This window comes from Neophocaena asiaeorientalis, unplaced genomic scaffold (genome assembly GCF_003031525.2).
Source record: "Neophocaena asiaeorientalis asiaeorientalis breed wild unplaced genomic scaffold, Neophocaena_asiaeorientalis_V1.1 scaffold5, whole genome shotgun sequence".
Classification (NCBI taxonomy): Eukaryota; Metazoa; Chordata; class Mammalia; order Artiodactyla; family Phocoenidae; genus Neophocaena; species Neophocaena asiaeorientalis.
Genome location: NW_020174698.1, coordinates 753,670 through 776,748, shown reverse-complemented (window position 1 = coordinate 776,748; position 23,079 = coordinate 753,670). Strand labels below are relative to the sequence as shown.

Below are 23,079 nucleotides of genomic sequence, written 5' to 3'. Positions count from 1 at the left end.
CTCCACACCCTCTCCAGCATTTATTGTTTGTAGATTTTTTGATTATGGCCATTCTGACTGGTGTGAGGTGATACGTCATTGTGGTTTTGATTTGCATTTCTCTAATGATTAGAGATGTTGAGCATCTTTTCACGTGTTTGTTGGCAATCTGTATGTCTTCTCTGGAGAAATGTCTATTTAGGTCTTCCACCCACTTTTGGATTGGGTTTTTTGTGTTTTTGATATTGAGCTGTGTGAGCTGCTTGTATATTTGGGGGATTATTCCTTTGTCAGTTTCTTCGTTTGCAAATATTTTCTCCCATTCTAAGGGTTGTCTTTTCATCTTGTTTATGGTCTCCTTTGCTGTGCAAAAGCTTTTAAGTTTCATGGGGTCCCATTTGTTTATTTTTGTTTTTTATTTCCATTACTCTAGGAGGGGGGTCAAAAAGGATCTTGCTGTGATTTATGTCATAGAGTGTTCTGCCTATGTTTTCCTCTAAGAGGTTTATAGTGTCTGGCTTTACATTTAGGTCTTTAATCCATTTTGAGTTTATTTTTGTGTATGGTGGTATGAAGTGTTCTAATTTCATTCTTTTACATGTAGCTGTCCAGTTTTCCCAGCACCACTTATTGAAGAGACTGTCTTTTCTCCATTGTATATTCTTGCCTCCTTTGTCAAAGATAAGGTGACCAGCTGTGGGTGGGTTTATCTCTGGGCTTTCTATCCTGTTCCATTGATCTATATTTCTGTTTTTGTGCCAGTAATTTCTTTTTCTTGCATCACTGATATTTATAAGTCACTTGAAGCCATTTTGAGACACCTCTGTTTGTTGCAAGTGTAGGTAACAGCTGGGTCACATTTATAGCATTCCACTCAAAACATGCTTCAGAGTCCAGGTTTAGAAATTCGGATTTGCAATTTATAGGCATACTTGCCTCCAGGTATCAGAAGACTTTGAAGTTGGATAAAATCATAGAAAACAAGGTATATCATTATACTGCAAATTTTTTAAACTCTTTTTTTAAGCAAGTCAAGTATTACTATTAGTATGATAGCTCTTTTTCATATTGCTTTAATTTAGAATAATCTTAATATCTTAAACCCTCCTCCTTCCTACCAATCAGAGTCATTCTTAGGCATTTCTTTCTATACCTACCCCAAAGTACAAAATGCAACCCTGCAAACAATTGAAAACAACTTTTTAATGTGGAATATTGTTGAATTTTATGATGAGTCTTGTTGAATTCTCCAGTCTTTGGAGCAGGATGTGTTGAGAAAAACATGGTCTGTGGATTCTGACCCACCTTTTTTCAAACAGTAGTTCAGTTAGATATCCTTGCACTTGACCTCAGTGAGCCTTGTTTCACTCTTTCATTAAATGGGTAAAACAATGCCAACTTTACAGAGTTGTTTCAAGGATTAAATGAGAATGACAATAATAGCTAAGATTCATGAAAGAATTTCTACATGTCAAAAACTGTTGGGGAGGAAAAACCTTTCCTCTATTCTCTTAGGTTCTGTGTCTGGGGGCCTGTGAATTTAACTGACAAAAGACAGATTAACAAGAGAAAACAAATACACGTTTATTAATATTTTTACATGCACAGGAATTCACAGAAAAGAAGTGAAACTCTTTTGTTATGTAACATTTTAACTTATGCAACATTTTAACTTATAACAAAAGAGGGTTTGGACTTCAAGGGACTATAAATTGTGGGGAAGTAACTAGGAAGTGTATGAGGGAACTAGTGGAAGATACAGGTTATTTTAGTAAAGTTTGTTTATGCAGAGTCACCTTGGTGTTGACTGTCTCTCGTAATAAAGGTCGCTTTCCTCATTCTGGAGCAGGAACATGGGGAGAACTTAAGTCACCCCTCACAAAGGGAAATTTATGCCCTGCATGTAGGCAAGTAAGGGGAGGGCAGAGACGTCTTCCTGTGTCTGTTGAATCTTAATTTCCTCTAGCTCAAAATAATCTTTATGCCAAATTGACATATCTGGGGGTGGTATACCTTTATTCCTTTCAGTACTGTGTGGAAAGCTTCACATAGACTGGACACGATGCAGATCAAATGCCCATGGAAAAGGTGCCACGTTAATTAGGCCAGAGAAATGTGAATTTATTCCCCCTTCCTATGTCATTACAAATTCTTGTAAGAATGATTTTTAATGAGAACTTAATAGCCTAAAGGACACATCCGATATACTTTGCCATTTCCCTATAGCTGAAGAGCATTTAGATGGTTTCCACTCTTTGTTTTGCTATTAACCTTACACTGGAGTGAATATCACTGTGCCTGAATTCACACCTGCATTTTGAAATTTCCGCCCTTAGTATAGAGGCCCAGAAATAACATTTGAGTCAAGGGATCTGAACACTTTGAAGCTAATTTGTTTTCCAGATTGATTGCCCCATTTATTGATGTCATCGCATCCTTGCTATTATAATTTAATCTTTCCTAGCTGATAGGTGTAGAATGGTACCTTGTTTAAACTTAAGATTTTAACATTACTAATGAACTGTGCAAAACAAAAATTTACTGACAATTTGTATTTTCTCTGTTGAGAACTGTTTAATTCTGTCTTTTTCCTATTTATCTGCTGCTTTGGTGTTTTCCTTGTTGATCCCTAAGAGTTTTCCATATGTTAAGATTATTAATTCTTTGTTCATGATCTGTTGCAAAAAAAAAAAAAATCACACCATGCTGTTTGTCTTTTAATTCAGGTTGTGCTAAATTTGGGAATTTAGAAAATTTAAAGTTTTATGGGATAAAATCTATCAATCTTTTTCTATTTTAATGTCTTCCCTTGTTTTTATAATCTAAAGTCCTTTAACTTCCAGAGATCAGAAAAAATTGTTAAAGTGTTTTCTTCTAATTTTATTTTTTGTTTAACTTTTTTCCATTTAATTCTTTGGTCAATCTAGACTTTGTTTTGATGTGTGGCGTGAGGGGAAGATCGGAGTATTCTTTGGGCTGCACCACAAAGATGGGCCCACATAACTTGGGTCACATTAAAAATAAACGAACAAAGACATTTAAAGCCAAACACCCAAAGCCAAGTCATCAATTAATGGATTTTTTTTCTTGGAAAAACTGTCTTTACAAAAGAAACTTAGAAGACTTTTTGTAACCTCAGATTTAGCTCAAGATTTAAAAACACAAGAAAGCCTCTTTCCTTTTTATCTTAATTATTCAAGACATATAAAACATTACTTCTACCTTATTCTAGAAAATCCATATCTTGGTATGTAAAGACTTTGAGGCTTATATTTCTATATCTGTATCTATATCTGTATCTATATCTGTATCTAGTCTTTATTATCTACATACATGCATGCATTCCTTATTTGGCCACTACTCACCTTCTAAACCTTGCGAAAATCAAATGATCCTCCAGATGAATGAGGAACTTATAGTCATGATACAAAGGACTTGCTGGGTTAATTCTCTGCCACACTGCAAGTTAGGACCTCAGGAGGGTATCCTGATTGAGATTGAAGCATATACATAAATAAATCCCTAGCCAATGCTTGATTTGAATAGATATATGGGAGTTGGGGACAGAATTGACCAGATGCTGGACCATGTGATAAACACAGCGGGTCATGGTGTGGTACAAAAACCGGGCATTTATATGGTACAGCTGGCTGTGCCTAATCTTCTACTAATTTATAAGGCAGGAGCAGCTGGTCTCTAGCTGCCACTCTTTCCAATTTTCTAACGGCCTTCTCCTTGAGTCTCTTGTTTAATCAAGCAGCCCCCCTGAACATGCTGCAGGAAAGAAGGGCGGGCGGTCACAACACGGAAAAACAACATGGTCCTGAAGCTGCCTTTCAGAGAAGAAAGGGAGAAATATCTCCAGGAAGATTCTTGGTCTCATTCTAAATAAGACTTCTTTCTAGGATGGTGGCATTTTGAAAACGGTCTTTTAAATGGGAGCATCTTGGTTGCCATCATTGGGCCAGGGCTTTCTCTATAAGGAGAAATTTCTCTCTGCTGCTTAATCTATAAGAGGAGAATTTAGGCTGAATTAAAGCCTCACATTGCTTTCAGACAGAATTAGTTTCTGTTTAATATGAACTGACTAGCATTACTGGACACTATGTAGGTAAAATTGGGAAGCAGGAATTGTGATGCTCTCCTTACCCTACACCTCCCCTCAAAAAATACCTTTGAGGGGATTTGCCTTTCTACTCACTGTTCTTTCCTTCTGTTACCATTTTTCTTTCTACTTCCTGCCAGGGTGTGGTGCAGTTACGGTGGTGGCATATGCTTTGTTACCTACTATAGTAGACCCAGCTTTCTACTACCTCTCTACTTAACTCCACAGATGTATTAGTTGATGGAGGCTTAGAATATTTTTATTTTAAAAATAAATATAAAAGGAATGAACATCTTCATGACAGAATTTTTGTTTTCTGGGATACATGGATAATATAATTTAAAGAGAAGGAACACTTTACCTTCAAATAATACTATTTTGGAAGAAACCCATTGGTCTAGGGTATAGAAGAGGCTTCAGTTCTGATTCACGAATAGCACTGTGATGTTGGTCATGTCACTTAGGCTCTCTGAGTCTGTTTCCAGAATGTCACAGTGGGGATAAGATCTTCAACTCATTTTACAAAAAATGTCTTTTAAAATGTAAGGCATTTGACAAATATAAGTGACTATGACTAGATCTATGGACGCGTGGAATTTTAGAGCTATATGTAAGTTATATAAGTAATGTAAGTTATTAAGCCAGGATACTTTTGAGAGAGAATGGGGGTAAGGACAGCACAGGAAACTGAGATAATAGTAAATTGTCCGGGGAAAACCTGGACATATGGTCTCCCTGGCCATAAGAGGCTTTAGAAGCCATATGCTCTAATTACTCATAAGACCAGCTTTGTCCCTCATGTAAGAGAGGATACAAAAGTAAATAAATAATAAAAGGCTTTTCCATTGATGTGTTGTTATATGTTAGGGAAAACCAAGCACATTCAAAACACTCATGAATGCTGCATTTGATGACCTTCCAATATTGCTCTTTAACCCCGTATCTATCACCTTTTTGCCATTTGTCCTCCCTGGAGCCTCCTGCCCTTCCCATCCAATAGTACTGGTAGAGTAGTAAAGAAGCATGCCAAGTGGTTGAGATGATTTCTGCAGTGCTTTACACCCAGTGGGCAGGGGTCAAGGCAAAACGGTGCCCCTGATGATCCCTTCTCATCCCCTCCTTCAGCTTTACCCATTTCTTCTGGGGCTGCATGCTGTCCTTGATTGCCTGTGATCTCCCCACCATGCCCTGCTCCAACCTAACACCATCTTCATTGATGGTCCCCTGAGTTTTTATGCAATGAATTTTCTTAAACTCCTCTGATCGTAAGAATCACTTGGGGTGCTCTCCTGGTGTTTCTGAGTTAGGAGGTTTAGCGTAGGGTCTGCTGATCTGTATGTTTAACCAAGTTCTCAGGTGATTTTTATCACCACATGAGTCTGAGATACATGGATTTAATAAATATGAAAGTAGAAAGATGTCCTCAAGATCCTTTAAGCCAGTGGTTCTCAAAGAGTGGCTTTCCAACCAGCAGCATCAGAATCACCCGAGGACCTGTCAGAAATGCCAATTATTGGTCCTCTGTTGAGTAGGAACTCTGGAGGGGGACTCAGTAACTTGTGTTGTAACAAGCCCTCCAGATGATTCTCACGTAGACTGAAGTTTCAGACCACTGACTTAGACCAACCCTTTCCTGTTGTCCTCCATTTTACAGACGAGAAATGTTGGCACTCTCGTCTCTCACTTTAGGACTTTGAGTGTTTAGGGAGGGATAGTGCTATAATCCCTAGATGATTGTGAACAGGGTGGGATGATAGAAGGTTAGGGAGCTATTGAGGATGGGGCATCAGTGAATATGGCCCTTAATTCCCTCTCCCTACCTCCAGAGTGAGGGGTCTTGCCTGTGTAGATAAGGACTCATGTTTGTCAAGGGGATTGCTGAAAGACACAAGCTTCTGAAGAGCCACGCCCCTGTGGTAAGCCAGAGCCTGGTGTTAATAGTGACTTCCCACCTAAGAAATCCCCTGAGAACCCAGACACCAAGAAGCCCCAGTTCCCTCTAGACAGACATGTTTCACTCTCGCAGATGTTTCAGCTCTGCTTTTGGTGGTTAGTCTCTGCTCATTCTCAGGGTGGTTGATGAAAGACTTCTAATTAGTGCTGACTAAGAATCATCTGAAATTGTAACTTATGGGTGGACACTGATGTGGTTTGGTCACATGTCTTCCCACGTCACACCGGTGAGAAAGAATGACATCCCTGGTAAGCTCAAAAGCAGTGTTCCTGGATTTCAGTCACTGATTACAATTTTCACAGTGTTTTCAATACTCAAGTACAATATGTTCTATAATTTATTTAACATTTCTCATTTACTCAACTTTAAAAAACGTTTTTAAAATAGTTTTACATTTACAAAAATTTTATGAAGATAGTGCAGAGATTTCCTGTATACCCTACACCTGATTTCCCTTATGATTATCTTACTCTGGTATTGTATACTTGGCATAATTAATGAACCAATCATGATACATTATTATTAATTAAAGTCCATACTTTATTCAGATTTCCTTAGTTTTTACCTAATGTCCTTTTTTTTTGTTTGTTTCTTGATCCCATTTAGGATACCACATTAAATTTAGTTGTCATATTATAATTGGGTCCTAACCCAGACCTATTCTTTTTTATAACTTACTTATTTTATTTATTTATTTTTGGCTGCGTTGGGTCTTCGTTGCTGCATGCAGGCTTTCTCTAGGTGCGACGAGTGGGGGCTACTCTTCGTTGCGGTGCCCGGGCTTCTCATTGCGGTGGCTTCTCTAGTTACACAGCACAGGCTCTAGGCGCACGGGCTTCGGTAGTTGTGGCATATGGGCTCTAGAGCACTGGCTCAGTAGTTGTGGCGCATGGGCTCAGTTGCTCCATGGCACGTGGGATCTTCCTGGACTAGGGCTCGAACCCACGTCCCCTGCTTTGGCAGGCAGATTCTTAACCACTGAGCCACCAGGGAAGCCCCTAACCCAGACCTACTGGACAGTGAACTGATGCAAAATGATGATACTCTGGCTAAGGCTACTGCTTTGAGTGTTAAAGCTCTTTGTCTCTGACCCAGGAGTCTCATGTCTGCTGCTAGCCTTGAGAAAATGTTGACAGGCTAACTTGTTAGCTTCTGAGCAGGGTAAGCTATCAGACCGCTTACAGTTCTTGACAACTTGTGTGTTATACAATTGAGGTGCTCAAAAGGGTATGGAATATATTAAATTTATAAATATCTAAAATCATTCAATTAAATTGTAAAAGTCCTCTTAAAAGTGATTGCTAAAAGTTGCCAGATTTATAAACAGGAGTAATGAGGTTTATGAGTTGAACTTAAAAACAAAGAATAACAAAGGATTTGAATTTGCAGTTTTCATAAATCAAGAATTAACTAAAAACAATCCCAATATCCCCTGAATAATTTTTTCTGGCAAAAAAAGCCATTGCTAAGGATGCCATAAACCTCATATAAATAATCCCAAATTGTGTGATCTTGGGTTGCTGTCCTGTGAGAACCCATCCTAGAAATGAATTTACTCCATGAACACCTACCTCAACCCTATATTGAGAACTCTTTCTAAAATTCCTTCTCATCAAAGTGGGTATGTTTTTTCACATTCCCAATTGCACTCCCTCTCTCCTTTTAAAGAAAACCTGGGGCAGGAATTCTGGACGTGACCACTATCCAAGGAGAGCAAACAATGCCTAGGAAGTGACACTCAGTTGGAGGAAGAAACAATTACTCCAGAATAGCTCTGCTCAGAATTGCCCAAGACCTTATCTCTGCTTATCTCCGTCGTTGAGTTTCTGTAAAGAATGGCTCACTCTCTCACACTAACCTGTGGAGGAAGATAGGCAGCAGATTGTACAAAATGATAAGAAAAGTCTCCTCCCCTGTCCTCCTCACCAACTCTCCCATGATGTCAGTGGTTCCACTCTTGCTTCACTAAATTATCTCACAAATATTAATTGAGCATCTGCTATGCACTGGTTCTGTTCTAGAGGATGAAGAGACAGCTGTGGGAACAGAACAAAACAAAGCAAAACAAAGTGACAGACCTGCCTTTACATTCTAGTGGAGGAGGGAAAGACAAACAATAAACAAGATGAACAAGTGAATGACAGTGTGTCAGGTGGTTTAAGCGCTGTGAGGGAAAATGAGGGGTAGAGAGAGTCACGGTGGGCAGTTTGCCATTTTAAATCAAATGGTGAGGGAAGCGTCACTGATAAGGCAACCTTGCAGCAAAGACCTAGTGTAGGTGAGGGCGCTAGCCTATGGACTGCTGGCACAGCTTTCCAGGAAGCAGCTGGTAGAGAGGCCCTCAGGCCAGAACGTTTGCATTTGAGGGCCAACCAGCAGGGTCAGTGTGCTGGAACAAAGTGAGAGTGGTCAGAATTAGGGACTGAGGCCGGAGAGATTAGGAGAAAAGGAGTCAGATCATCCAGGGCCTTGGAGGCCATGGGAAGAACTTTGGTTTTTTACCTTTATGAGACGGGGAGCCATTGGAGGGTTAGGAGCAGAAGAGTGACATGATCTGATTTATGTTCAAAGCATCACCCGGCTACCCTGCTGAGACCAGACTAGAATGAGGCAAGAGCAGAGAGGGAGACCAGCCAGGTGTCTCTAGAAATCATCCAGATGAGAAGGGGTGTTGGCCTGGAATAAGGTAGGTGTGAGAAAAGTTATATTTTGAAGTTTAGAGCCAGTAGAATTTATTGACAGATTGAATATAGGATGTGACTGAAAGGGAGGAAACAAAGATGGCCCCAAAGCTTTTGGCCAGAGAACCTGTAAGAGTGGAATTGCCATTTGATCATAGGGCAAGATCAAGGAATGCCTGAAGTCCTGCTTAACACTGTTTGCTCTTTTCTGGTTGGAACTTAGTGTAGGTCTAAGAAGTCTAATTAGGATTTCATCTGACAGAATTGACAAGTCTATCCTTTAAAAAACCCAAGTAACAGATATGTCAAAATACAAAGCAAAAAAATTGAAAGATTTATTGAAATAGTACAGTATAGTCCTAACCCAAGGAAGAATGTAACAGTCATCATTTTTTACAAAGTATTTTACTCTTGCCTAAGCATGACTAAGTAACTTGCCTAAGCATGAAAGCAAAAACAAAGTACAACAAACATAAAATAAAACTTGATGCTGCCTAATAACTTTCATGAGGCAGCCATAACTGCTTTTAGATCAGTCTTCAGGACTATTGAATTTCAAAAACTTAAATGCTGTTGGCCACACACAATCCTTACTCTATACCCATCCCATTGCTCTTAATTCCCCCTCAAAAGGACAGCAAGCAAAAAAACAACAACAACAACAACAAAAAAAAAGCAAACTGTAATTCAAAAACATAGATTAAAGTAATTTTTATCTTGAGATGTGTGCTCAAATTCATTTTTTTTGACCACATGGGAAAGCAGTGAAAATAATTCTCTAGCTCTTTCTCCGTCTCTTACTTTCTCCCTCCACACATTTCTGAATTTTTAATCAGTTTATTATTGTGTGTAATTGTATATAACCAGAAACAATATATTTTTGTCACATTTTGTAGCAATGTTCATGAGGAATCGTACAAATGTTCTCCAATTCATAGCTCTTCACAGAAAAAGACAGCCTTAAACACTGAGCCCAAGGTGAGGAAGGTAGCCTTCTGTTGCTACACGGAGCCCGAGCCCATAGACCTTCACTTGTTGCGGGCTGGAGCTGCTAGGAGATTGTTGGTGGGTTTTAACTGGCTCTACAATCTCTGCCAGCACTAGCCCCTCTCCCCAATAAACCTACCACCCATGCTACGCTTTCAGCTGCAAGTCAACTTCTTTACCTGGTCCCCAACCATACCCTATGTCCCCAACCAAACTGTCATTCAAAAGATCCTTGTATATAGAGATTATGAAGATGCCACTGGCAAGGGACACTTCACCAGGAGGATTGAGTAATGAGTGTGGTATAAATTAGAGTTAAACGTTCTTTTTCACTTTGTCGCTGAAAAATCTTATACCTGACTTTGAGAATAAAGATACATTCTTCTCAGGCAATATTAAAAAACAAACAAAAACAGAAAAGAAGACCTTAATGTGAGTATGTGTTAAATGAAGGAAATTGTATTGAGTAGGCATCCTTTGGTATTTAGATGTTAGTGCTGATAAACTTAACCTAGATATTAATCCAGAGATCATGAGAGGCTTTTTTTCAAATATTATTCTTATTTACATAGAACAGAATTTAAAAGAAAATATTGGTTCATTAAGTAAGAATATTATATAATAGAAAATGAATGTATGGAAAGTATATTCATATAAAATAGAAATGTATGGGAAAATGCTCATTCACATAAAAATTCCACTTATGTGAAAGTTGAAATATCTATGTCAAGTTAACTGTCAATAGATAGTGAAAAAGGATTGCATCAGGATTGCTTGTCTGTGATGCTATTTTTAAAAATTCATTCAACATTTAAAAACATGCCTACTGCTCCTTGGTTCTTTAATTTTTACTTAGCTGACTTAGAAGAATGGAGATTATGTTAGAGATGTTACTGTCAGAAATAAAGTTCTGTATTTCACAGAGCCCTTTGTTTTCTGCCTCTTCTTTAAATTCTAATGTTTTTCTTTTTTTTTTGCGGAGGGGAACTGCTTAAATTTAGTTTACAGATAAAATATAAAGGAAGAAAGAATGATTAAACAAAGAGGTCTATGAAGTATAGCGGTGAACATTGCATTTAGAATATATAAAAACTAACTAGCACAACATTGTAAATCAACTATATTTCAGAAAAAAAATATATATATATAAACAACTTTCAATGAGATTCTTCAAAACGAGCTGACCTATTCTCAGAAGTTTGGATTGCCACTCTGCAGAGCACTTCAAGGACTTTCCACACATATCTCTTGGCTTCTCTGACTTCTTCTGTCTAATGTGGGCTGATACATTTCAGCCACTATACAGTAACCAGTGTGAGGTGTTAGAGCTTCAATTTCAACAACTCTGTGAGCTCCTTCATATACCTTTTGCTCCTACACACAAGGGGGAAAAATGAGATGATAAATGGTTTCCAGTAAGTCATTGACTTGCTCTATTTTTGATAAAACTAAGTTGTTCATGACCAGTTTAGATGGGTTGTAGGGTTTCTTCCAAGACACATCCTCCTTCTCCAGAGTCCTAGCTCACAGACTGAGAAAGGGACAGGTCACATGGCTGTGGAGGAACCACATGACTTCTCCCTAGTGTTGCTGATTGATTGACCCAGTGGTCAGAGTCTCTTTTTTAAGAATTTGAACTGTGCAGTGAGGAGAATGGAGTAGATTTGGGGACAGTTGTAGACATGTGGCATGTGACCACAGAGAAACAGAGTGAGATTCTTTACACCTTGCTTCTCCATTTCTCCTTCCCAGTGACTGCAAAGCCTGGCAGCTCTTTATTTCTTGCTTCTGGCTGTTGTAAGATTGATCATTACCTCCAAGTAAAAATCCTCCTCTCCCCTCCACTTTTCTATTTGAACCAGTTTGAATGGGTTTCTGTTTTCTACAGCCAAAGGAACCCTGTCTTAGATGGACACCAAAACAAAGGAACATTCACCAAACCAAAATAAAGTCACCAATGGAGGATTATAATATCAGAGCAAAACTGGCACTAATATATAATGCTCTGATCCAAAAGCCACTTTAAAATAAGGTGTGTAAAGTCCATAAAAATGAATATTTGTGACAATCAAGTGGAATTAAATAGTGTTAATACCAATCTTTAGATATGCAGGGAAAATCAAAAGGAAACCAGCTGAATGACGGGAAAGGTGCAAACACACGTACACACAATTCTGATAGCGATGATAACCACTAATTGCTTATCAATGAGGGTGAAAGTGAGAAGGAACTAAAAAACGATAAGGAAAAATAAGAGGGGATAGAGTAGCAAAAGACAGGACCTATTTTATGGCTAAAATGTTGCTTAAACAAAAAAAAAAAAAACCAAACTAATCTATTCATCTGAACTTACCTTTTCCAGTGAATTGTTAATTACAAAGACTCGGTATACTAGCCCGTAGTATTCCATTGATACATTTTTTCTTTTTTGGTCCCTGTATGGTAAGTTGGGAGCATGGAGATTCACCAACAAAGATCCATTAACTTGGGTTATATTCATGAATGGAGGATCTATTTTTGCTGAGGAAAAATAGGAAAATTTGACAATATCACCCAAAAATGTAATATTTCATATGGACACATTATGCATAATAACAAATCATTATTAAGCTCAAGGATCTGGCAAAAATCATTATGAAGAGATACTGCTAACACCTAAAATATAAATATCTGAGAAGTTTCTTTGCAGATGATTCTTTATTTGCAAAGACATATATTCTGAATCAGCTTTAAGAGGACTTTTATCAATCATTTCCACAGCCTGCAGTGATTGTTTTGGAAAACGAAGTATAAAAAGTTATTTGGGTGAAGATCTTAGTGTAAGGCAAATATTTTGTAGGTCCTTAAAGATGTAAAATTTCAAAGCAGCTTGAAAATCATTTGAAGACTTGTTGCTATAAAATTATTTCAACAGAATTATGTTATATACTATGGAATAGCAGGAGAAGGATCAAGAGAGAATTTTTGTTTCTTGCATTTGGTATCAATAATCAGATGATCGCTAACTAGGAAAGAAAACTAAATAAATTAATAGTCACTTTAATTTGCCCCAGATTAACTATGGTAATTCTAAATGATTTAATTCGTTAATGGGTTTTGTTTTCTTGTTCGGCATTCATTATGTATTTTTAGTTTGTAGGTACATATCTTTTATAATTCTTGAAAACTAGCCATGATCAATCAACTTAGAGATAGATAGAGACAGAGACATACATGCTTTTATTCTAGAATTTCAGTTCAACATCTGTTAGCATTTCTCATTCGATTTTCCATATGTCATTTTCTTTTTCCATCTTTTTTTTCTCAGTGGAGTATTCTGAAGGGTTTCTTCAGAGCTGTCTTCCAGTCCATCAGTTTACTACTTTGTCATGTCTAAACTGATCTTTAACCCCCCAAATCAACTTTTTGAATTTCAATGATTATATTTTTTTCATTTCTATGAGCTCTATTTGGGTCTTTTTCAATCTATTTGGTCTGAGTAATATTTTGTCCTTTGATTATGTTTTTATTCCCTCTGTTATTTTTTTAAGTTATTTAATTTATTATCTGCTTCCAATATTACAAAACCTTGAAGCACTGGTCCAGCCAGTACTTGTTTCTTCCAACCTTGCTTGTGTTGATCTGCTTCCTTGTGTTTTTATTGTGAACACATGTTGAAAGTTGATGCTTTCTTTTTTGTTGTTTAGTTAGAATTTAAAATCTTTAAATACACTTTTTATCAACTTATAAGATAGATACAGACAAATAACTTGTGAGGATATGGCTCAACAAATCTTTACAAATAAACACTCCTGTATAGCTACCATCCAGAACAAACAACAGGACATCACCAACACCCCAGAAACCTCCTTCACCTTTCCTCCAATTACTTAACCCCAGAGGATAACCACAATTTTCCTAACTTTTATCGCCATGTACATTCATTTTTGGAATCATACAATATACACTTTTTTGTGTGTCTGCCTTGTTTCACTCTTTCACTTTTATTTGTATATATATAATTATGGGCTGAATTGTGCCTCCCGTCAAATTCATAGGATGAAGTCCTAACACCCAGTACCTCAGAATATGACTGCATTTGGAGATAGGGTCTTTTTAAAAAAAGCATATGGCTTTTTAAAAAATGAAGTCATATGTGTGGTATGGATGGTCCCTAATCCAATATGACTGGTGTCCTTATAAGAGGACACATACAATTGAGCACAGAGGGATGACCATGGAAGGACACAGCAAGAAAGTGGCCAAGGAGAATGGCTTCAGAAGAAACCAAACCTGTGGACACCTTGATCTTGGACTTCCAGTCTCCAGAAGTGTAGGAAAATAAATTTCTGTTGTTTAAGCCACCAAGTCTGTCGTATTTTGCTATGGTAGCCCTGGCAATCTAAAGTCTATACATCTATCCATGTTGCATGTATCAGGAGTTTGTTCTTTCGGGGCTTCCCTGGTGGCTCAGTGGTTAAGAATCCGCCTGCCAATGCAGGAGACACAGGTTCGAGCCCTGGCCCGGGAAGATCCCACATGACGCGGAGCAACTAAGCCCATGCGCCACAACTAAGGAGCCTGTGCTCTAGAGCCCGTGAGCCACAACTACTGAGCCTGCGTGCCACAACTACTGAAGCCTGTGCACCTAGAGCCTGTGCTCCTCAACAAGAGAAGCCACCACAATGAGAAGCCCGCACACCACAATGAAGAGTAGTCCCACTCGTCGCAACTGGAGAAAGCCCGTGCACAGCAAAGAAGACCCAGTGCAGCCAAAAATAAGTAATAAAATAAATAAATAAATAAATATATATATATATATATATATATAAAGAATGCTATAAAAACGTTTTAAAAAGAGAGTTTTTTCTTTTGATTGCTGTGTGGTATTTAATTGTATGAATAACACAATTCATCCATTGTGTTATTCACAGACTTTTAGGTTGTTTCTAGTTTTTGGATATTCTGAGTAAAGTAGCAGGAACATTCTTGTATATGTCACTTGAGAAACATTCATTTTGTTGGGAATATAACTAAGAGTGGAATTTCTGGGTGATAGAGTTTATATATGTTTAGCTTTTGTAAATTCTGCCATTTCCCCACAGTAGATACACCAATTTATATTCCCTTCAGCAGTGTATGAAAGTTCCCATTTTTTTCACATTCCCTCTAATACTTGGCATTATTATTTTTAAAAAATTTAATTTTGGCCATTCTGGTAAGTGTATAGTACCAATTTATTGTGTTTTTAAGTTGCATTTCCCTGATGACTAATGGAATTTCATATGTTCATTGGCCACTTGAATATTCCCTTTTGTGAAAAGCCTGTTCAAGTCTTTGCCCATTTTTTAAATTAGTTGTCTTGTCTTTTTATTATTGATTTGTAAAAGTTCTTTATACATTCTGGACATAGTCCTTTGTCCCAAACATGCACTGTGAATATTTTCTCTCTATGGCTTGCATTTTCAACAGGGTGCCAAGATCATTCAATGGGTAGAGAATACCTTTTCAACAAATGATGCTGGGACATATGTATAGCCATATACAAAAGAATGAAGTTGGACCCTTACCTCACATCATATATAAAAATGAACTCAAAATTGATCAAAGATTTAAATGTAAGAGCCAAAACTATAAAACTCATAGAAGAAAGCTTAGGATAAATCTTCATAGCCTTGGGTTTGGCAAAGAATTCTTAGATATGACCCCAAAAGCATGAGTAGCAAGAGAAAAAATAGGTAGATTGGACTTCACCAAAGTTAAATACTTTGGGGCTTCAAATGACACCACCGAGAAAGTTAAAAGACAAATCACAGAATGGGAGAAAATATTTGAAAATCATATATCTGATAAGGTAATGGTGTCCATAATATACAAAAAACTTAAAACTCAGTAATTAAAAGACAAATCATTCAATTTAAAAATGGGCAAAGTATCTGAACGGACAATTTTCCAAGGGAGATATGCAAATGGCCAATAAGCACATGAAAAGATGCTCAACATCACTAATCATCAGGGAAATGCAAAGCAAAATCACATGAGATACCATTTCACATGCACTAGGATTGTTATAATCAAAAGGTGACATAGTGGTGCTAAGGATGTGGGGAAATAGGAACCCTCATACACTGCTGATGGGAATGGAAAATGGTGCAGCTGCTTTGGAAAACAGTCTGGTAGTTTCTCAAATGATTAAACATACAGTTACAGGGTGACCAAGTGATTCCACTCCTAGGTATATACCCAAGAGAAATAAAAACATGTCTACACAAAAACTGGTACATGAACACTTATAGGGGCTCTATTCATAGGAGCTAAAATGTGGAAACAACTCAAATATCCATCAACTGAGGAATGGATAAACAAAATGCAGTATATCCGTGTACTGCAATATTATTCAGCCACAAGAAGGAACGAAGCACTGATACATGCTACAAAATGGACAAACCTTGAAAACATTATGCTAAATGAAAGGAGCCAGTCACAAAACATCACATATTATATGATTCTATTCATATGAAATATCAAGGTGAGGGAACTCTTTAGAGACAGAAAGTAGATTAGTGGTCACCTAGGGCTGAGAGGCTAAAGGAGGGAGAGAATAGGAGGGTGATAGCCAAAGAGTATGGAGTTTCCTTTTTGTGGTGATGAAAATGTTCTAAAATTGACTATGGGTGATGGTTGTACTTATCTGTGAATAGAGTAAAAAATTATTGAATTGTACACATTATATGAGTAATCATAAGGGATGTGAATTTTATCTCAGTAAAGCTGTTTAATAAATCTAGGTGGAGGCAATGCCCATACATTTGATCCTTAATTCTTCTGGGTTATAACAACAATATTTTCAAAGAATTGGAAGTTGAGGCTGCCTTCTGAAGGTTGGGATCTCTTTATGCCATTTAACCAACAAGGAGGAAATGCGGTACTTCTGTTGTCTAGGGTGACTAGTTCCAATTATCAAAGGGAAATAGAATTATATATACAGCGGGGTCAAGTATTCTTGGTATCCTTGGAGGTGTCTCTTAGAACTCCTATATTCAGTGATAAAAATTAATTTAAGACTATGTTAAGCTAATATGAAAAAGATCAAAAGGACTCAAACTCCTCAAAAATGGAAAGTTGAGATGCTGGCTGAAAAGAAAGAGAACGTTGAGTTAAATCATGAGAAAAGCAGTTATAAATATTAACTACAGCTTCATGACTAGTTGCCACTGTGAGGACTAGTAAATACCCATATTTTCTGTCTTGTTATGCATATCTTTGTACATACACATTAAACCTTTTTTCTCATACCTTTTGTCTTTTTTTTTTTTTTTTGTGGTACACAGGCCTCTCACTGTTGCGGCCTCTCCCGTTGTGGAGCACAGGCTCCGGGTGCGCAGGCTCAGCAGCCATGGCTCACGGGCCCAGCCGCTCCGTGGCATGTGGGATCTTCCCAGACCGGGGCACGAACCCGTGTCCCCTGCATCGGCAGGTGGACTCCCAACCACTGCGTCACCAGGGAAGCCCCTTGTATAAGGTCTGCTGGCAATGGCTCCATTTATAATTTACATCATAGATTATAGTATATTATTCTGACATTATGACTAAATTAGAAGAATATACATCATTGAGAAATGGATACAAGAGAGCACTTTTTGTCTCCTCTTTTGGACAGGTGACTAAAAGTCTTAATTTCCTCAATAGAAAATTTTTCTAATGTGTATTTTCAAGAACTTCACCGTCATGCTTAGGAATAACCCCATATGGCTCCTTTTCTGCCATCTAAAAATACTTCTTTTTTCTAGCAGGCAACATCCTGGCAGTGGGATAGAATGTCAGCTCTGAATCAGAGGCAGCCAAATTTGAATTCTGAGACCTGGGCTACTACTAAAGTTTCTGTGCCCTGACTTCCTGGGCTGTAAACGAGAATAGTAAAAGCCATCTGCTAGAGCTGTTCTGAGAATGACATCAAGTGAGACGATGGTGTGGACCTCACCAAAGCACAGGGCCTGGTAGCTAGCTAACCATGCTCCATGAGGGCTATTCAAGGGCAGGAAAAGCAAATGCAAAGAAACTCCATGGAACTCACTTTCCCACCAGGGAAAGAACCGCTGTGTCATGGTCCAGCCTGAGTGGACCCCAGCCAGGGTTGTCCTCACTCTCCCGTAGTAAGGTTCCCATATGTCTGACGTTTCATTGGTAAGGTCACAGAAGAACTCTCGAATTCCCCAGCAGTCCTCTTTATTTTTCCATTGTCTCTGTCCATACCTATAGAAGGGAAAAGACAAAAATCTGCATTCCTTTATTCCATTGAAGGAGTCTTCAGTTTTTTTCAGTCTATTCAGTTTTCAGACTGGCTGAAATTTGTCCTCCAATATCAGCGCCACTGTGAAAGCTGACAGCTGTTCTTAAGTATCTTTAAAAGTTTTAAATTAATTAAAGTGCTATCAAAGTGCTATCTCGTTGAAATATAAACTCAAGCTTGATACCTTCTGTAACACTAGCATGAGGGTTTTTGGAGTTTTAGTACTTAGTGAAGTTTTTCTTCTGGGGTCTGAACCAACTTCCATTTTTGACTACGAGCTCTCCATGTCCTTCAGGCTCCTGAGGTTTCAACACTTTGTGGTTTTCCTCACTTCTTATCAGCTTGCTGTTGAGTGACGTGGCTGATTCTGAGAAGTTGCTATCACTTTTCATCTCAGGTGACACTTACCCAACACATAGCATCAATCTCTTATTTGACAACTGAACAAGGTTGTAGGAAGGGCTCTTTAAGGGGTTTTGTAATCAGAGGCTGGGAGAGAATGGGGAGAACCCAGGAAGAAAAGGTAATGAGGCAAAGCGCCAGATACGTTCATTCAGCCTAAGACTGTGGGATGGTGTAACAGCAAAAGGGAGGATTAATGCTTCCCTTCCTTACCAGTCACAAATCAAAGAAAATGCAATAAGATGATGGTGGGAACAGAGCAGGAATTAGAGGCTGGGGAGAAAGCTTCCAAAATATTTGTTGAAGGACTTGAAATATAACTTTTTAGCCATATAATGAAGAGCATTGCTGATGTCTGTACTCTGTAAACTATATGCTGACAGCAGTTTCATTATATCAGAAGACACCATAAGAGCAGAACCAACAACATATATTAAGCACAGTTTAATGTTTTCTAACTCTTATTAGACATTGCCTTTGCTAGCTGAATTTAGCTCTAATGACTGGCTTCTTTTTTAGTGTAATACTTCATTTTTTGTCCTATCCTAAATGGGACAAAAACTGTCAGTAGACCCATGAGAACTGGATAGACCCAAAACGAAAGATTTTGAAAATATAAATCTGCATTGTGATATTGAAAATATCACATAGGTAGGAATGGATCCAGGTATTCTGAAATTTATACAAATTTAAGAGCTCTATTTAGGAAAAAGAATTACAACTATGAAATTTTTCCATGGGGCCCTAACGTTTAATCTTCATTAATTTCATGGAAAAACAACGTCTAATCCACTGTTTATGTTGAACCGTAAATAGGCCCACTTTGGATATGTTTATACTGCCTACAGGGGAAATATAAAAAGATCACCAATCCCCACTTCCTACAGGGAAGCATTTCCAACGACGCACAAATCTGTTTTTGGAGTGGAGGAATCTTTATTGTAAAGATTTGTGAAGTTTACAGTTGCTACACAAAATATGTTGAGAAAAGCAGCAGTTAAAGACTGAGAAACTTCTGGAAATAGTCCTTTGAAGTTAGTGAGAGCTTGATAAATGGAAAAATCTGACTTTGGATCTACCCCATGCTGGAGAGACATGAAGGAATTTATGGCACAAAAATTGCTACTTTGGTCCATACCTACATCTAATCTTCTGAATTTCTGAATAGAAAATCATAAAAGCTAAACTATAATATCTCCTGTCTCATGTTCAGCCAAAATCTCAATCTATGTAAGAGAAGGAAGAGCTTCAACTCCTATCTGCATACTCCCACCCCCAGCCCCCTGAACAGAGATGTGTGAAGGGGAAAACCTGCCATTTGCAAATCAGGAGCTTCTGTTTCCAGGCCTCAATCCAGGAAAGGAGTGGATTATATCTGAATTTTGGCAACGATCCACTAGAATTTGTCTGAAGATCACACAGGAGGAACATGCCTCAGCGTGTTCCAATTTGCATTCATGCTTACAGGAGGCGTTCATTTTTGAAAAGAATTTTCTAAATAGTAAACCCACTCTAAAGAAATGACCTTCAAATTGAAAATGTAGTTTACACACTCACATCCATGTGTCCCACAACTTCTTTTTCAACTATCAATAACGTCAATTTAATTGACGACCTATTAGGGGCTAAACAAGTCGCTTCTAACATTCAGTGGACAAATGTGTATTGAGAGTCTCTGTTGTGAAGCCAAAGGCTGACCCTGTGAAGTCTCAGCGCTGGGTCTCTGAGGGATGAAGTATCTCCCGTCACAGACTACACGTCATCATGCATTTTGTGTCACCTTCAGGGAAGACACACTCCTGCCCCCACCTCTGCTTCTTCTCAACCCTTCTGAAACTGACAAAAGTTCAGAGCCTAACACTCCATCGCCTTCTAGAACATGGAATCTTAGTGGCCATCTCTACTAGCTGGAGGAAGCTCAGATTACTTACGTTTTATACTGCACAAAATAGATACTGCTGTTGCCGGGACAAGCCCGCCCAGGCTGCCAGTGCAAAATGTTGTGGAAATTTTGGGACTGAAAATGTACTCGTTGAGGTTTCAGAGACTCGTGGGCTGGCTGAGTTTCTAAAACAATAAGAAACAGAGCAACACTGATATGAGCACCATCGTTATTAGCCATAATCTTCAATGTAATAATACCTGCGTCAGGATTCCTTGAAATAGTTGCTACAGGTGCAGATGGTGGAAGTGGAGCCCAGAAATCAACATCTTTGATCTTTGATGTGATGATTTTGATGCATGCTAAAGTGTCAGGACAGTTGTGATCCAGACTATAAAAACATACGTGATAAACTCCCACCCCACTCCTAAGCTGGAGAGGAAGTAACAGCAGTGAAAAGATAGTATTGTCCTTAATTCCAGCCCTGGTGGTGATGGAATGTAATGACTGAGATGGAGGCCACTTTGCCCACCTTCCCAGGAGACCCGGCATTACTGCTCCTCTGAGGCAAGCTTTCGCCTGGATTCTATTCTGCCTCCAGGACCTCAGCCTGGAACTCATTCCTCCTTTCTCTGGTTCTTGCTTCATCTCTTCTTCCTACTTCATTGTCCTCCACCTCTCTCAGCTGACCTGGCTTCATTGCATGTAGGCGGGTTCCACTCCTGAGTGGTTGCTCTTACCGTCCTGCATCCTGGTTCCAAGTGCCCGAGCATAACTGCTCAGGTGGAATGGTCCGGGCTGTGGAGGGAAACTGCCCAAGGGCTTGCCATGGAACCCAGCATTCCCGAGAAGAGTCTCGACAGGAAGGGGGATAATTTCGCACTGGTGTAGTTTGTGTTTCTTGGTCAATTCATGCGACATGAGAGCTCAATCTCACCTACATTCAGTCCACTGGAGGCAAGAGACCTTTGACAAAATTTTATTCTAGGGTCTGAAGGAAACCAGAATATATTACCCCCAAATATGTCTCTTTGACATAAAAATTATTTTGAGCTGAAGGCCATTAAGAAGCAGCAAATGCAGGAAAAGCTCTCTTGACCTCCCCCTTTTGCCACCTAAAGGCAGGATATATAAGGCTGGCCAAAAATTTCGTTCGGGTTTTTGGTAGGCTCGTACGGCAAGACCCGAACGAACTTTTTGGCCAACCCAATAAAGTCTCCTTGTACTTTACTGGAGGCAGATTCTTATCAGCCCAAAGAAGGCACCAGAAGAATCTGCAAATGAAACTTACGCCATTAGTTTTCTCCCACGTATTTACTTTCCCACAGTTTCCTCCCTTGGAAGACTAAAACTGCTTTCCTCTGTCCTGTCACGTTCCTACAGGTGTATCGTGCTTAGTTGAAGGTGCTACAGAAACTGGAATTCTAAGCCGCCATTTTGAGTTTCTCTTCATACAGGATCCCCCCTGGTGTTGTGCGCTGCACGCATTAATAAACTGTTTTATTAATCTGCCTTTTTGTTAAGGAGTCCTAGCCGACTTTTTTTTGTGTGTGTGGTATGCGGGCCTCTTTTACTGCTCCTCTGAGGCAAGCTTTCGCCTGGATTCTATTCTGCCTCCAGGACCTCAGCCTGGAACTCATTCCTCCTTTCTCTGGTTCTTGCTTCATCTCTTCTTCCTACTTCATTGTCCTCCACCTCTCTCAGCTGACCTGGCTTCATTGCATGTAGGCGGGTTCCACTCCTGAGTGGTTGCTCTTACCGGCCTGCATCCTGGTTCCAAGTGCCCGAGCATAACTGCTCAGGTGGAATGGTCCGGGCTGTGGAGGGAAACTGCCCAAGGGCTTGCCATGGAACCCAGCATTCCCGAGAAGAGTCTCGACAGGAAGGGGGATAATTTCGCACTGGTGTAGTTTGTGTTTCTTGGTCAATTCATGCGACATGAGAGCTCAATCTCACCTACATTCAGTCCACTGGAGGCAAGAGACCTTTGACAAAATTTTATTCTAGGGTCTGAAGGAAACCAGAATATATTACCCCCAAATATGTCTCTTTGACATAAAATTATTTTGAGCTGAAGGCCATTAAGAAGCAGGAAAAGCTCTCTTGACCTCCCCCTTTTGCCACCTAAAGGCAGGATATATAAGGCTGGCCAAAAATTTCGTTCGGGTTTTTGGTAGGCTCGTATGGAAAGACCCGAACGAACTTTTTGGCCAACCCAATAAAGTCTCCTGGTACTTTACTGGAGGCAGATTCTTATCAGCCCAAAGAAGGCACCAGAAGAATCTGCAAATGAAACTTACGCCATTAGTTTTCTCCCACGTATTTACTTTCCCACAGTTTCCTCCCTTGGAAGACTAAAACTGCTTTCCTCTGTCCTGTCACGTTCCTACAGGTGTATCGTGCTTAGTTGAAGGTGCTACAGAAACTGGAATTCTAAGCCGCCATTTTGAGTTTCTCTTCATACAGGATCCCCCCTGGTGTTGTGCGCTGCACGCATTAATAAACTGTTTTATTAATCTGCCTTTTTGTTAAGGAGTCCTAGCCGACTTTTTTTTGTGTGTGTGGTATGCGGGCCTCTCACTGTTGTGGCCTCTCCCGTTGTGGAGCACAGGCTCCGGACGCACAGGCTCAGCGGCCATGGCTCACGGGCCCAGCCGCTCCGCGGCAAGTGGGATCTTTCCGGACCAGGGCACGAACCCGTGTCCCCTGCATCGGCAGGCGGACTCTCAACCACTGCGCCACCAGGGAAGCCCCTAGCCGACTTTTTTATTGAACAAATTTGACATGTAACGTTGTGCAAGTTAAAAAAAAAAAAAAAAA

At 39.2% G+C, this 23,079-nt stretch overlaps 1 protein-coding gene across 1 annotated transcript in view; it reads right to left on the bottom strand.

The window, feature by feature from the left end:
* Window positions 1-10,930: 10,930 nt before the first annotated feature.
* Window positions 10,931-23,079, bottom strand: part of IL22RA2 (interleukin 22 receptor subunit alpha 2) — a 14,994-nt gene continuing 2,845 nt past the window's right edge. The window contains exons 2-5 of the mRNA XM_024759156.1: window positions 20,309-20,444; window positions 17,760-17,938; window positions 12,060-12,226; window positions 10,931-11,080 (exon numbers count right to left, since the gene is read on the bottom strand). Coding sequence (XP_024614924.1) covers window positions 10,931-11,080; window positions 12,060-12,226; window positions 17,760-17,938; window positions 20,309-20,444 — 632 coding nt within the window. The remainder of the gene's footprint in view (window positions 11,081-12,059; window positions 12,227-17,759; window positions 17,939-20,308; window positions 20,445-23,079) is intronic.